General features: G+C 38.4%; 1 protein-coding gene across 2 annotated transcripts in view; it reads left to right on the top strand.

The window, feature by feature from the left end:
• Positions 1–11,092, top strand: part of Cbfb (core-binding factor subunit beta) — a 42,342-nt gene extending 31,250 nt beyond the window's left edge. For both annotated transcript variants that reach the window (XM_021170664.2, XM_021170665.2), the window contains exon 6: positions 9,011–11,092. In XM_021170664.2, the coding sequence (XP_021026323.1) occupies positions 9,011–9,079 (69 nt within the window). In that variant the 3' untranslated portion in view covers positions 9,080–11,092. The remainder of the gene's footprint in view (positions 1–9,010) is intronic.
• Positions 11,093–12,300: the final 1,208 nt, after the last annotated feature.

Here is a 12,300-nt window from a genome sequence, read left to right as displayed (position 1 = left end):
CCTTTTAGTTCTCTAAAGTGTATTGGGCACTAAAGCATTAAGACCTAGAAGATAGAAAAAACAGTTGAATTTTCATCAATGATTTAAGAGCCTCTAGTCCAGCAGTTCTCAACCTGTGGGTCACAACCCCTTTGAGGGTTGAACAACCCTTTCACAGAAGGTCTCATAACAGATATCCTGCATATCATAGATTTACATTATAATTCATAACAGTAGAAAATTATAGTTATGAAGTAGCAACAAGAAAAATTCCATGGCTGGGGGTCAGCACAGCATGAGGAACTGTATTAAAAGGTTACAGCATTTAGGAACTTTAAGAATGACTGCTCTAGTCATTTATATCAATAATTTGAAATATTAGTTCTTTTAAAGAGCTGTCATCTAAAAGCTCTGGGCTGGAATCTGTCTCCAGAGTTCACACTGGCAACTGAAGAGGGCTTTGTGGTCTGTGTGTCTTATGTTTTGTGTATATATATATTTTTTTTGCCCTTCTCCATTATATTCCTGTCTTACCTATGAGTACTTCCTAAAAGTTTGCTTTCTTGCTCTTTACCTCTTTTTAAAAAGCAGCAGTGGAAGAAAACATTTCCTCCCTATAATTTAAACTTTTTTGGGTCTGGGTATGGTTACCCATTCTGGAGCAGAGGAGGAGAGGCCAGCTTAATCTGCATAGCAAGTTCCAGGCCATCCAGGGCTATGTAGTGAAGCCCTGTCTCGAAATACACAAGGACAGACACACAATCAAATATCGTTGGGATTTAAGCTTCCTCTAATTCCCGTAAAACAAAACCCCCAGGATAACTGACATGCTCCCTTTCTAACAGTCTGCTGGCAGACGAAAGAGCAAGAAATTATGCCAGAGTTTTTGAAACAGGGCGTCTGCACAAATATAGTTTAGCAGTAGGAAGTAGAGAGGATTAAGCTGAAAAATAAAATCTGTCAGGGGACGTTAGAAATCATTTTCCCTGGAATAGAAAGGGCTGAGGCAGAAAAGAATAATATTGGTTCTAGTGGGTGGTCCTGATGCCTGACTGGAAATGAGAGCCAGGGAACAGTGGTAACTCGTTCGTGGGTGGCACTGGGTAATGATTTTTGGAAGCTTAAGATTTTTGGCAGCACTGAAGCATAGGGATGTCCACCACTGCTTGAATAACCTGAACTCTCTAGCCTTGCTATACTAAAGTTGCATCGACACTACTCATGAGCATTTAATATGTATCTAAAGTTAGTGCTGTATTTGAGGGAAGCAGAACTTCAAGTGCTTGGTGTCCTAAGGCTTTTCAGTTTGTCTCTGTTGTCTTAATATGAAGTTCCTTGTATAAGGCTCTATGCGCATGCTTCCATCTTGCCATCTCTAAAATGTTGAGATTGTTTTCCCATCACTCACAGTAAGATTTAACATTTCTTTTTTCTGTCTTTTCAGGAAGAGGCTTTCAGTAGTACAGTATTTTTTCTACCTTTTAATTGATATGGCAAATGATAAACTTTTTTCTAAAAATATTTTAAAGTACTTCCTATTCTAAAAAAATAATACACATTTTAGTAACCTTAATGAGATATTGTTAAATAATCTTAAAATAAAAATGAGATATAGACGGGCATGGTGGCACATGCCTTTAATCCCAACACTTGGGAGGCAGAGGCAGGCAGATTTCTGAGTTCCAGGACAGCCTGGTCTACAGAGTGAGTTCCAGGACAGCCAGGGCTATACAGAGAAACCCTGTCCCGAAACGCCCCCCTCAAAAATGAGATATAAACTTATGTGTAATATCTTATAAGTATTTTTAAGATGAATATGTTTGTTTGAATATGGATAGTTCTCTTACTAGTTAACTGAAACTGGAAACTAGTAGAAATCAGATATGAGGGATGGGTGGCAAAATGAAGAGCTATTGGGGCTGTAGGGGATGGTTCAGCAATTAAGAGTACAGACTGCTCTTGGAAAGCACCCAAACTGGGTTCCCAGCAACCTTCAGATCCAGGGTATCTGACATGTTTTTCTGGCTTTCATGGGAACCTGCACATACATTCACAAACTCACACATACATGTAAATAAGCCATAGGGGGCTGAAAAGAGATGGCTCAGCAATTAAGAATGCTGTTTTTACAGAGTTGATTGTCAGTACCCATGTAAGCTGCTCATGTCAACTACCTTCTACCTCCAGAGCCATTGTGGTCTGGTGCCTCTGACCTTCCTGGACACCGGCACTAATGTGCACAAACTCATACAGAGATACATGTAATTTTAAATTTTAAAAAATTTCTAAATGGAGGGCTTATCTTTGACTGTATATCCTTAGTACTTTATGGGTTTGGTATCAACACGCATCTGTTCTTTATTTAGGAATGAAAGAAAATTCTATATAAGGGGCTCATTGCTCTTAGAGAGGACTAGAGTTTGTTTGATTTTCTGTAGCTACTTTGTGTGTCCGAGCACTCACAACCATAGGTAACTCCAGCTGCAGGATATCTGGTACCACCTAGCCTTCCCAGGAACCAGCATGCATGTATGTGTGTAGACACGCAGACAAAACAAAAAATAAATGTTTTGGGTTTTGTTTTAAGAAATAGAAAACTTGTCCTTGGTGTACCACAGAACAATGAACAGAGGATTCTTTCATTTGTGCTCTGTATGTAATGGCAGATTAGCTGTCTTTGTTTTGATTTGTTTTGCTGAGGGAGTAACACTATGTTGCCTAAGCTGGTCTCAAACATCTGATCCTCCCACTTTAGCCTCCCAAATGCTGGTCTTACAGGCATATGCCACTACATCCTGTGGTAAATAGGCTACTTTTTAAGGCAGCAAAACCCTTTAAATTTTGTATTGTGCCCCAATATATAAAGTAGAGAAAAGTCAAAGCAATAGAAATTATTGATCTCCCTCTGGTGTTCCCGCAGGGTTTTCAGGGACTCAGCGGATGACTCGGCAGTAGATTACTTGGGGACCTTTGATAGGTAGGATTAACATATTCTGCTATAGTGTGATATAACATTAAGTAGATTACTTGGGGACCTTTGATAGGTAGGATTAACATATTCTGCTATAGTGTGATATAACGTTAAGCAACTTACAAGAGAAAATGTTTCCTTGGCCTTAGGGTTTTAGAAGTTTTAGGAGAGTCAGATAGAACAAAGGCATAGCTGCAGGATCTCAGGGTTCTCATGTTGGTTAAGAAGTAGGAAGCAGAGAGAGCCAATTCAGAATGGCGGGAGTCTTTTAAAGCCTGCTCCTCCTGACATACTTTCTCCAGCAAGGTCACGCCTCCTAATCCTCCCTGTTATCAGCTGGAGACCAAGTATTCCCTTGAATATACAGACAGTACCCTGTGGGGACAGTTGTCATTCAGACTGCCACAGTATATAACTGACCCCTTGTTTTAATGCTAGCTCTTTCTCTTACTGCTGTTTCTCTGGCAATTCAAACGTTGTTTGTTCTCCTGGAGTCTCACTAACTTGTGCTTTTTCATGGAGGCTAAATGGGATGAAGTGTGAGACTTACAATGTATCTGTTATGCTAGGTAAGTGGGCTTATTCTAATTTTAGACTGAAACACAAAGATATGTTGCCAGAACATTTTAGATTTTGGCTTTTTGGTGGTAGTGATAAGACAGTTTCCAAGCAACCAAAAAAGTTGAATTTTGCCTGGTTCTGCTGACTACAAAGGCAGCAGTTTCCTAGGCTTGCTGAGTGCCTGGAAAGTGTTTTGGTGGAAAGTGCCTCTCTTGTCTGTCTAGTAGCAGTTCATGTACTGTGTTGCTAGAGACTGCCTTTAGTTGAATTGTCCTCTTGACCTAAGCTAATAAAGTACTGTTGGCAAATTAATTGACCACAAGGCACTACAACAAATGTTCCCTAGCACTGTCTACAAAATGCTTCTCTCTGGCTGGATTATGAAGTTTTAGTAAGTAGTTACTTTTGATAGCACAGAATGAATAATTAATTCAGTAATTATTCAGTAATTAGTAATTACTGAATATTCAGAATATTCAGAAGATTTAGATTAGAAACCACTTGGAAATAAAACAAACAAGCATTATGTGAGTTTTAGACTTGATATGCATATTTTTAGAGACTGTATGGTCCAAGCAAAAGTAATAATTCGGGCCGGGCAGTGGTGGCGCACGCCTTTAATCCCAGCACTCCGGAGGCAGAGGCAGGCTGATTTCTGAGTTCAAGGTCATCCTGGTCTACAGAGTGAGTTCCAGGATGGTCAGGGATACACAGAGAAACCCTGTCTCGAAAGACCTAAATAAATAAATAGATAGATGGATAGATAACTTGGCCTCTGTTTATCTTAAACTCCTCAGTATTTTTATTTTCAGCACATTTAACTTTGTATTTTTTGTAAGAAAACAAACCATCATCTGTGTCTGTGTGTGAGAGAGAGTGTGAGTGTGCATGTGTGAGTGTGTGTGTGAGAGTGTGAGTGTGCGCATGCGTGTGAGAGTGTGCGTGTGTGCGTGTGTGTGTGTGTGTGTGTGTGTGTGTGTGTGTGTGTGAGAGAGAGAGAGAGAGAGAGAGAGAGAGAGAGAGAGAGAGAGAGAGAGAGAGAGAGAGAGGGAGGGAGAGTGTGAGTGTGCATGTGTGAGTGTATGTATGAGTGTAAGTGTGTGATATGGTGGTCAGAGGATGACTTGCAGCAATTGGTTCCCTGTTTGCACCGTGTAAGTCCTAAGGGCTGAATTCAGGCTTGTCAACAAGTGCCTTTCCCCACTGAGCCATCTCTGACCCAGCTTTAACCTTTTTTAATGAGCTACAGGGGAAATGCATCAACTCAGAACTTAAAACTTAGGTTTTATATCTCTGAGCCTTAGCAATAGGAAGAAATAGCATTGGCTAGGGATGTTGTCACTTAGGTTTTTCTAGACTTACTGCCCTGTGTGTGTAGGCATCACTAACCCCTCCATGTTGCAGTCTTACCTGCTATATAGTGAGAGTGAAGCCAGACCTCTTCAATATTAACTTGTAGCCGAGTACCAAATATAAAGTATGAGGAGACCATATCTGTCTACGTGTACATACTCAGCTCTTTTCATGACTAAAGCATTTCTCCATGGAGTTATCCACATCTGTTTTCTTTTGTTTAATAAAAGAACAGCAATCAACCAACACCTTTGGTCTATTCAGCTAGCCCTGCTCTTGGCTATTTTTCCAAGTCCTGGCTAGTAACTGCTTTGTCACTCTTATATTCATCTTGTGATGACGTCCTGGAAACTGGGTTTGCTCTATTTCTGAATGACATTGTAATAAACATAGGAGAAGCAGAACAGATAATACATGGTCTGTAATGAGTTGTCTAGATTAATTTTTAAAAACAAATTATGACCTTGATGTTTAGAGTGAGTTCAGAAAGAATTTCTTTGCCGTTATGCATGCGTGTGGCTTACTATCCAGGAAACTTCCTCTAAACCATCCAACCTACGTCAGAAATCGCCAAATTTTACAGAGATGTGGATCTCTGTGAGTTTGAGGCTACCAGATCTATACAGTCAGGCCCTATGTTTAAAAAAAAAAGAGCTAAAATAGATAGCATAGCTTGTCAAAGAAAGTTGTATTTGTAGAAGCTGTCACAGGCTGTTTGTGTGTCTCCTTCAGACAGCCTGTCCGTCTTCCTTCCATCTCTCAGAGCTCCCACTCTTCTGTGGTCTGACTTCTTTCTTTTGGTCCTACCTTTCATTGCTGACAGGGAGTGGCTGAAATTCACAACACAAGTAAACAGCAAGGTTCCTTTTCTTTGTTTTCCATTCTTTCTATCAAAATATACAATGCTGTAGACAAGTGTCCCTTGGCTGCTTCAACACAACCAGGACTAGTACAGAGAACTCCAGCTCTTGGTGACTCACCTATTGGAAATTGTTTCATTATCATGAATAAAATTTGAAAATAACTTATCAAAGACAAAGGCAATACTAGTCACAAAGTATTGTATTGGTAGGTTAGTGATTTATAAATATATAATTGGGATTGATTTTCTTTAGTGTTTCTTGATTGCTCAGCCCCTTTCTGACCTTCACTGACTGAAACCGGATGCCTGTATCACAGTCTCTGCTTCTGCAGAACTGACTGGTCTTTACAGCACACTTGGCAGTGACTGTGTGGAACGTAAATAGATTTTCTGGTGCATGGGCACCCATACCTTTTTATCTCAGCTGGCTCTATACCATAACGTTACTATGAGTATTCTAACTGAAAAGGTTATGTTAAACGGAGTGCTAAGAGGTCTCCTGACAAAATCCATCTGCTAGATGAATTTTATTTTGTTCAGAATTAACTAAGGCAAGCTATCCTGTTGTTGTGTTTATTTGGCTTTTGAGTTGTTTTTTAATTTTTGGTTATTTGGGCACAGGGTCTCCTAGCTGACCCAGACCTTCTGTGTAGTCAGACTGGCCCTCAGACTCTTAAGATCTGCCTGTCTCTGCTTCTAGAGTGCCATTACATCAGGCAGTTGTACAAATGACATAATGTTCTTAATTGATAACACAGCTCTGCATGGTCTAACCAAAGCCAGTCTTAGGGCTGGCTGTAAACCTAGCCTTGGTACTACTGGTTGTGCCTTGTTTGTAGAACGCATTCTTAGTGTGCACAGGGCCCTGGCTGTGATGCCTAGTACTAAAAAGATAAAAGATAAAATTTGACCCTAAGGCAGGAAGGTCGGGAATGTTCTAAGATCTGTTTTTGAAACAAGATTTTGCTCAGGTTATTGGCCTTAATTCTCTTGATCTCCATGCTTCAGCCCTGCTGGTGCTAGAATCTCATTCTGTGTGTCATTATGGTCAGCTAAGTAATTAGTAAGATCTCTTTGTTAAATGTGCTTCAAAAATTTACATAGACAATAGAAAAATTAATTGATGCTTTAGTAGCATGATTCCAGAAATTTAGCTAAACAAATCATAGAGGAAATTGAAGTCACTTAACTGCTGGCGTGTAACATGTCAGCTAAGAAGAACGCGGAAGCTGAACATGGTTGTGGCTTGATCTGGAGAGAAAATGATAGCGGGAGTGGAGATGGTCAAATTAAGGATATCTTTCAAGATGAGCCATCAGAATTTGTTATTGGTATGGGGAAAGAACAGTTAACGGTGACCCAAGGTTTTCTTCCTAAACAGCTGGCAAAATGAAGTTGCCGTTTTCTAAAAATGAAAAACGTGTGTTGCAGGAACCAGGTTCTAGATACAAATAGATGTTTGTACTTAGCCAACATTTGGAAGGACTGAAGAAACTGTAAAATACATTAATATTTGTACAAGAGATCAAAAGAAAGTGTTGCATGTGGGGGCTAATACAAGACCTCAGTGACTAAAGGAACTTTCCGCCAAGCCTGATTACCCAACTGCAGTGCTCACTGCTCTTCCAGATGATTGTGTTCAGAACCTAACACCCAGTCAGGCAGCTCACAACCATCCTTATCTCTGTCTTCAGGGGATCTGACTCCCGCTTCTGGCTTCCATAGGCTCCTGCATGTACAATACACACACTATTAAATATAATAAAAAATAAGTCATGCACAACTTTTAAAGTTGTGCATGGACCAAAATATTATATATTTTTTACATTGCCATACATGATATTTTACTTGATAGATGTTAGCTATTAAGTGGTAATTTAAATAGGGTATGCATTCTTCAGTCAACCTTGAAATGCTCAGTGTTTGTAATTACTTTTACTTAATTGTTAAGTACTGTTTAAAAAGATACTTAAAGGTGTGTACTATTTTAAATTATAAAACTAATATTCTGGATTTAATTCCTTTCTTTTTTTTTTTTTTTTTTTTGGTTTTTCAAGACAGTGTTTCTCTTTAATCTTTGGCTGTCCAGGAACATGCTCTTTAGGCCAGGCTAGCCTTCAACTTAGAGATCTGCCTACTTCTGCCTCCCAAATGCTGTAATTAAAGGTGTATGCTACAACTGCCCAACTTTGGATTTCATTTCTTGAGCTTTCTAGTTAAAATTCATTGAGCAAAGATTAAATTTATTGTCATATTTTTCAGCTAATTAGTAGATAATACATATTAATATTTCTGTGACTCAATTCCTTTTTGTTTTGTTTTTTAAGAAAGGGTTTCTCTGTGTAACAGCCATGGCTGTTCTCAAAAACACTCTGTAGACCAGGCTGGCCTTGAACCTACAAAGATGCCCTTGCCTTTTCTGACTGCTAAGATTAAAGGCATGTACCATCAGCCCAGCCATTCAATTTCTTTATAAAATGGAAAATAAAAAATAGTACCTTTTTAAGATGTTGGAACCTATGCTATGTTCATTCATGGAGAGTACATGAAGACAATGCCTAGCATATAATTGTTGCTTAAGTAAATGTGAGCTACTACGAAAAGAAAAAGTTTGCTTCTAAGATGATTGATCATTGATGTAGTAAAGTGAAACCTCTAATTCTAGGCTGAAAAGATGGCTTAGTGGTTAAGAGCACTGACTGCTATTCCAGAGGTCCTGAGTTCTGTTCCCAGCAACCACATGGTGGCTCACAACCGTCTGTAATGGGATGTGATGCCCTCTTCTGGTGTGTCTGAAGACAATACAGTGTACTCATATACATCAAATAAGTAAATCTAAAACAAAACAAGAAAACAGTTCTGGGCGTGGTGGCACACGCCTTTAATCCCAGCACTTGGGAGGCAGAGGCAGGCAGATTTCTGAGTTCGAGGCCAGCCTGGTCTACAGAGTGAGTTCCAGGACAGCCAAGACTACACAGAGAAACCCTGTCTCGAAAAACCAAAAAAAAAAGAAAGAAAGAAAACAGTTCTAGTTCTAAAAATAAAGCGATAGAGTTTTCTTTTATCTGTAGTATGTGTGCATAATATCCTTTTGAATATGAAATGATTACTATTGAGTATTACAAAATATCATATATAGTTGTATGTCTTGCCTGTTAAAATATTGGTTGAAAAGTTTTTGGTTATGAACATTTTTTGTATGACACTGTGTCTTAATATCTTGTATATCTGTCATTTAAGTTTTCAAACCTCATTCATGACTTTTTCGATTTTTGTCATTGCAGGCAAGAAGACAGCAAGACCCTAGTCCTGGTTCTAACTTAGGTGGCGGTGATGATCTCAAACTTCGTTAAGTGGAGCACAGCTTATGTGCCCCATCTCTACACACACTGCTTCTAGTTGGTATAAATAACTCATTGGGCGACCAGAAACTGTGACAACTGGAGGGACTGCAGTCGGTTTCATGGCCTGAGGCAGTGAAGACGTCACCCACTGCCACGGTTTTGCACTATAATGCCTGCATTTCTGATTTTTAAAATATGTAGCCAGTAATAATTTGAGATTTTTTTCTATGCAAGCTTATCTTGTTGGCATTATTTTAGTTGGATCGAAAGTATCTACTTTCTTCATTTTAACTTAAAAGCTCATGTCATTTAGAAACAAGATAAGAAATTAAAATTTGTATCAGGGTTGCTTAACATTCTTTTATACTTTCAGACGAGTTGGTTATACAGCTTTCCTCCTTAGATAAGGGTTCTTGGTTTTTGTTTGTTTTCTCTACATCATTTCGTGTTTTTGTATTCTGCACCATTTTACAAATGAAGATGTGTTTGCAGTTATTTTTTTCCAGCTATAAGCCTAGAATAGAGCTGTCTGCCACAGCCTCCTAAAACAGACGTTTACAGTTGTTAAAGCCACGGTATCCTTTCAAATGCTGATAATCACCCTATCCCCTTTAGACAAAAATTCACAGTAGTATTAAATTTTGTCTTAGACCTTGTTTCAAGTTATATCTTGTAATCATGAGTTTGGGTAGAGATGCTCTTCACAGGTGAGAATGCTCTACAGAAATGCCCAAAGAAGCCACAGACTGGCTTCTGTTTTATTCAGGGATTTTTTTTTTAGTCAGTCAGAAAAAGGATACTGGAACTTGTTGTATGTAACAGCATATTAAACTGGAGGCAGTGATAAATCAGCTACACAGGTAAATTGTGTTAAAATAATGTTTAAGATAGCTGCTTTCATGTGTCTTTTGTATTTTGTATTGCATGCTTTTGTAGAAACAAAGTTGGGTGATGAAGATGAGTCTTAGAAAGTGTGCATCTGCACAGAAGATGCGTTTCTCCCATTGATTCTGGGCAAAACATTCACAGGTATATGATGGTATTTTACAAAAGGACTATTAATAGTGTCTTTTGAGATGAATCAATGTAACAATATTTTTAAAACAGGCTTAGTGTCAAATTGCAATTTTTTAAATATAAAACTGGAAAAAAGTGCTAAGTCATTGGCACATGCTTACAATACTTGTCGTGGTCGTATTCATTAAATGTTACTACATTTCTGAATTTTTGCAAAAATGTATTTTATCATAAAATGGCATTATTTTAGAAAATTTTAAAAACTGACATGGTCAATTCAGAAAAGTCTGAATAAGGTCATTGCATTTAAAAAACATATAAAGATACTTGATTGTGGAAGTGTGTCTTTCATTGTATATAGGTCTTATAATTCATAAACAAGTACCCTGTATCTCAAAATAAAAATATTTGTTATATATTTGAAGTCGTGCATGATAAGGATTGTGTTTGAATTACTATAAACAATAATGTATTACAGAAGATGATGCTGACCTTGTATTACTGAGCACTATGAATGAATTTGGTTGGTATTTGGTGTTGTACAGCTCACATGTTTACACTCTCAGTGCCCTGATGCCTCTCGGGAGTTACCTTTTTAAAGGGATCCTTTCCTTTTTTAAAATAACATCTCGGTGGTACATTTTCTCTGTTGCTTCTCGCCAAGAGCTTCCAGTCCAGCAGTCAATCAGATCACATGGTGTTAATGTGGCCATCCCTCTGTAAATAGTGAATGTTTCTTACTAGTTCTGCACTGCTTCTGTCTGTCTTAATGCTGGCGTTAAGATCATAAACTCCTTTTCTTCGGTAGTGCAGGCTTTGAAAATTAAGTTATTGATGCAATTTCATATTTTTCATAATCTGTATTTAAAATGACATCATTGCATCATTTTTTTAAAAATTCATCTCCATTAAAACTTGCCTTAAGCTTCCAGATTGCTTTGCCATTAGCTTTACTGTATATTTGTATGTTTTATTTACTTTCACATTAAAATTCTGTGTACTGAAAACAAAGTCATGACTCTTTATTGATATGTGATTATTTCTGTCTTACTAGCCTCAAGTCTTTGATCCTTTATAACAGTTTTTTTTTTTTTAAGGACAGCAACAACAGTGCCATCTAGTGGTCATATCTTCTAACTCCTTTAAATCAATAACTTCCCATTATATGATGTGGTTTTCAAAAAGTCTGATTGAAGTTGAGTGTGGACGTGGGAAGTAGGGGCAGGAGGATTGAGAGTTCAAGGTCATTCTTGGTGAGTTCAAGCCCATCCTGGGCTGTTCTCAATAACCAAAATAGGCTAGAGAGATGACTCTGAAGTTCAGAGCTTTAGTTATTGCTGAAGGTTATAGTAGGAACAGGAGTATGATTCCCAGCACCCAAAATAGTCGGCTCACACTCACCTCAGGACCCAGGAATCCAGCGCCTCTTTCTGGCCTCTGTGAACATAGTACACATGCACAAATTATTGTTAAAAAACAAAAACTTATAAAGGTTTTGTAAGTATAGACTGTGAAAGTGGGGACAGGGAGACTGGAGAGATGGCTCAGTGGTTAAGGGTACTGACTACTCTTCCAGAGGTCCTGGTTTAATTCCCAGCACCTACATGGCGACTCTATATATAACTCCAGTTCCAAGGAATCTAAAGCCCACATATAGCCTCCTTGGGCTCAGGTACAAATGTGGCACCCAGACATGCATGCACACAACACCCATACATACAAGAAATAAAATTTTAAGACAAAAACTTAGAGTCACATCTGTAACCCAGTTCTTAGGCGGCTGAGACAGGAGGATCACCATGGATTTATACCATAGAGACCAGATCTAGAGAAAGCCCCTCCCCCATCCACCCCCAGGCAACAACAGTCTCGGGTTTATCCATTTTCTAAGGTATGACCTTAAAACAGTGACCTCGGGGAAAATTTCTAACATATCCTTCCAGGCTATTTTTAGAAATAATATAATTATTATGTGGGTATTAAACCCAACATTCCTAGAACAGGGATCTACATCAGAAAATTACTTTAGAAGCACTCCATAAGTTTGGTTTATAATAAACAGATTTACAAATCTGCTTGCTCACTAACAGATTTTATACAAATAACAAAAACACCTTATATACTAAATTGACACCATTAGGATTTAGAACCAGTATCAGGAAGACCAAAGCAGGATGATTATGAATTTAAGACCATCCTAAACTACATAATGA

Source organism: Mus caroli, unplaced genomic scaffold (assembly GCF_978045245.1).
Source record: "Mus caroli unplaced genomic scaffold, Mus_caroli_1 scaffold_10, whole genome shotgun sequence".
Lineage (NCBI taxonomy): Eukaryota > Metazoa > Chordata > Mammalia > Rodentia > Muridae > Mus > Mus caroli.
Note: the sequence above shows the minus strand (reverse complement) of the source record. Positions and strands in the feature narration are given on the sequence as shown.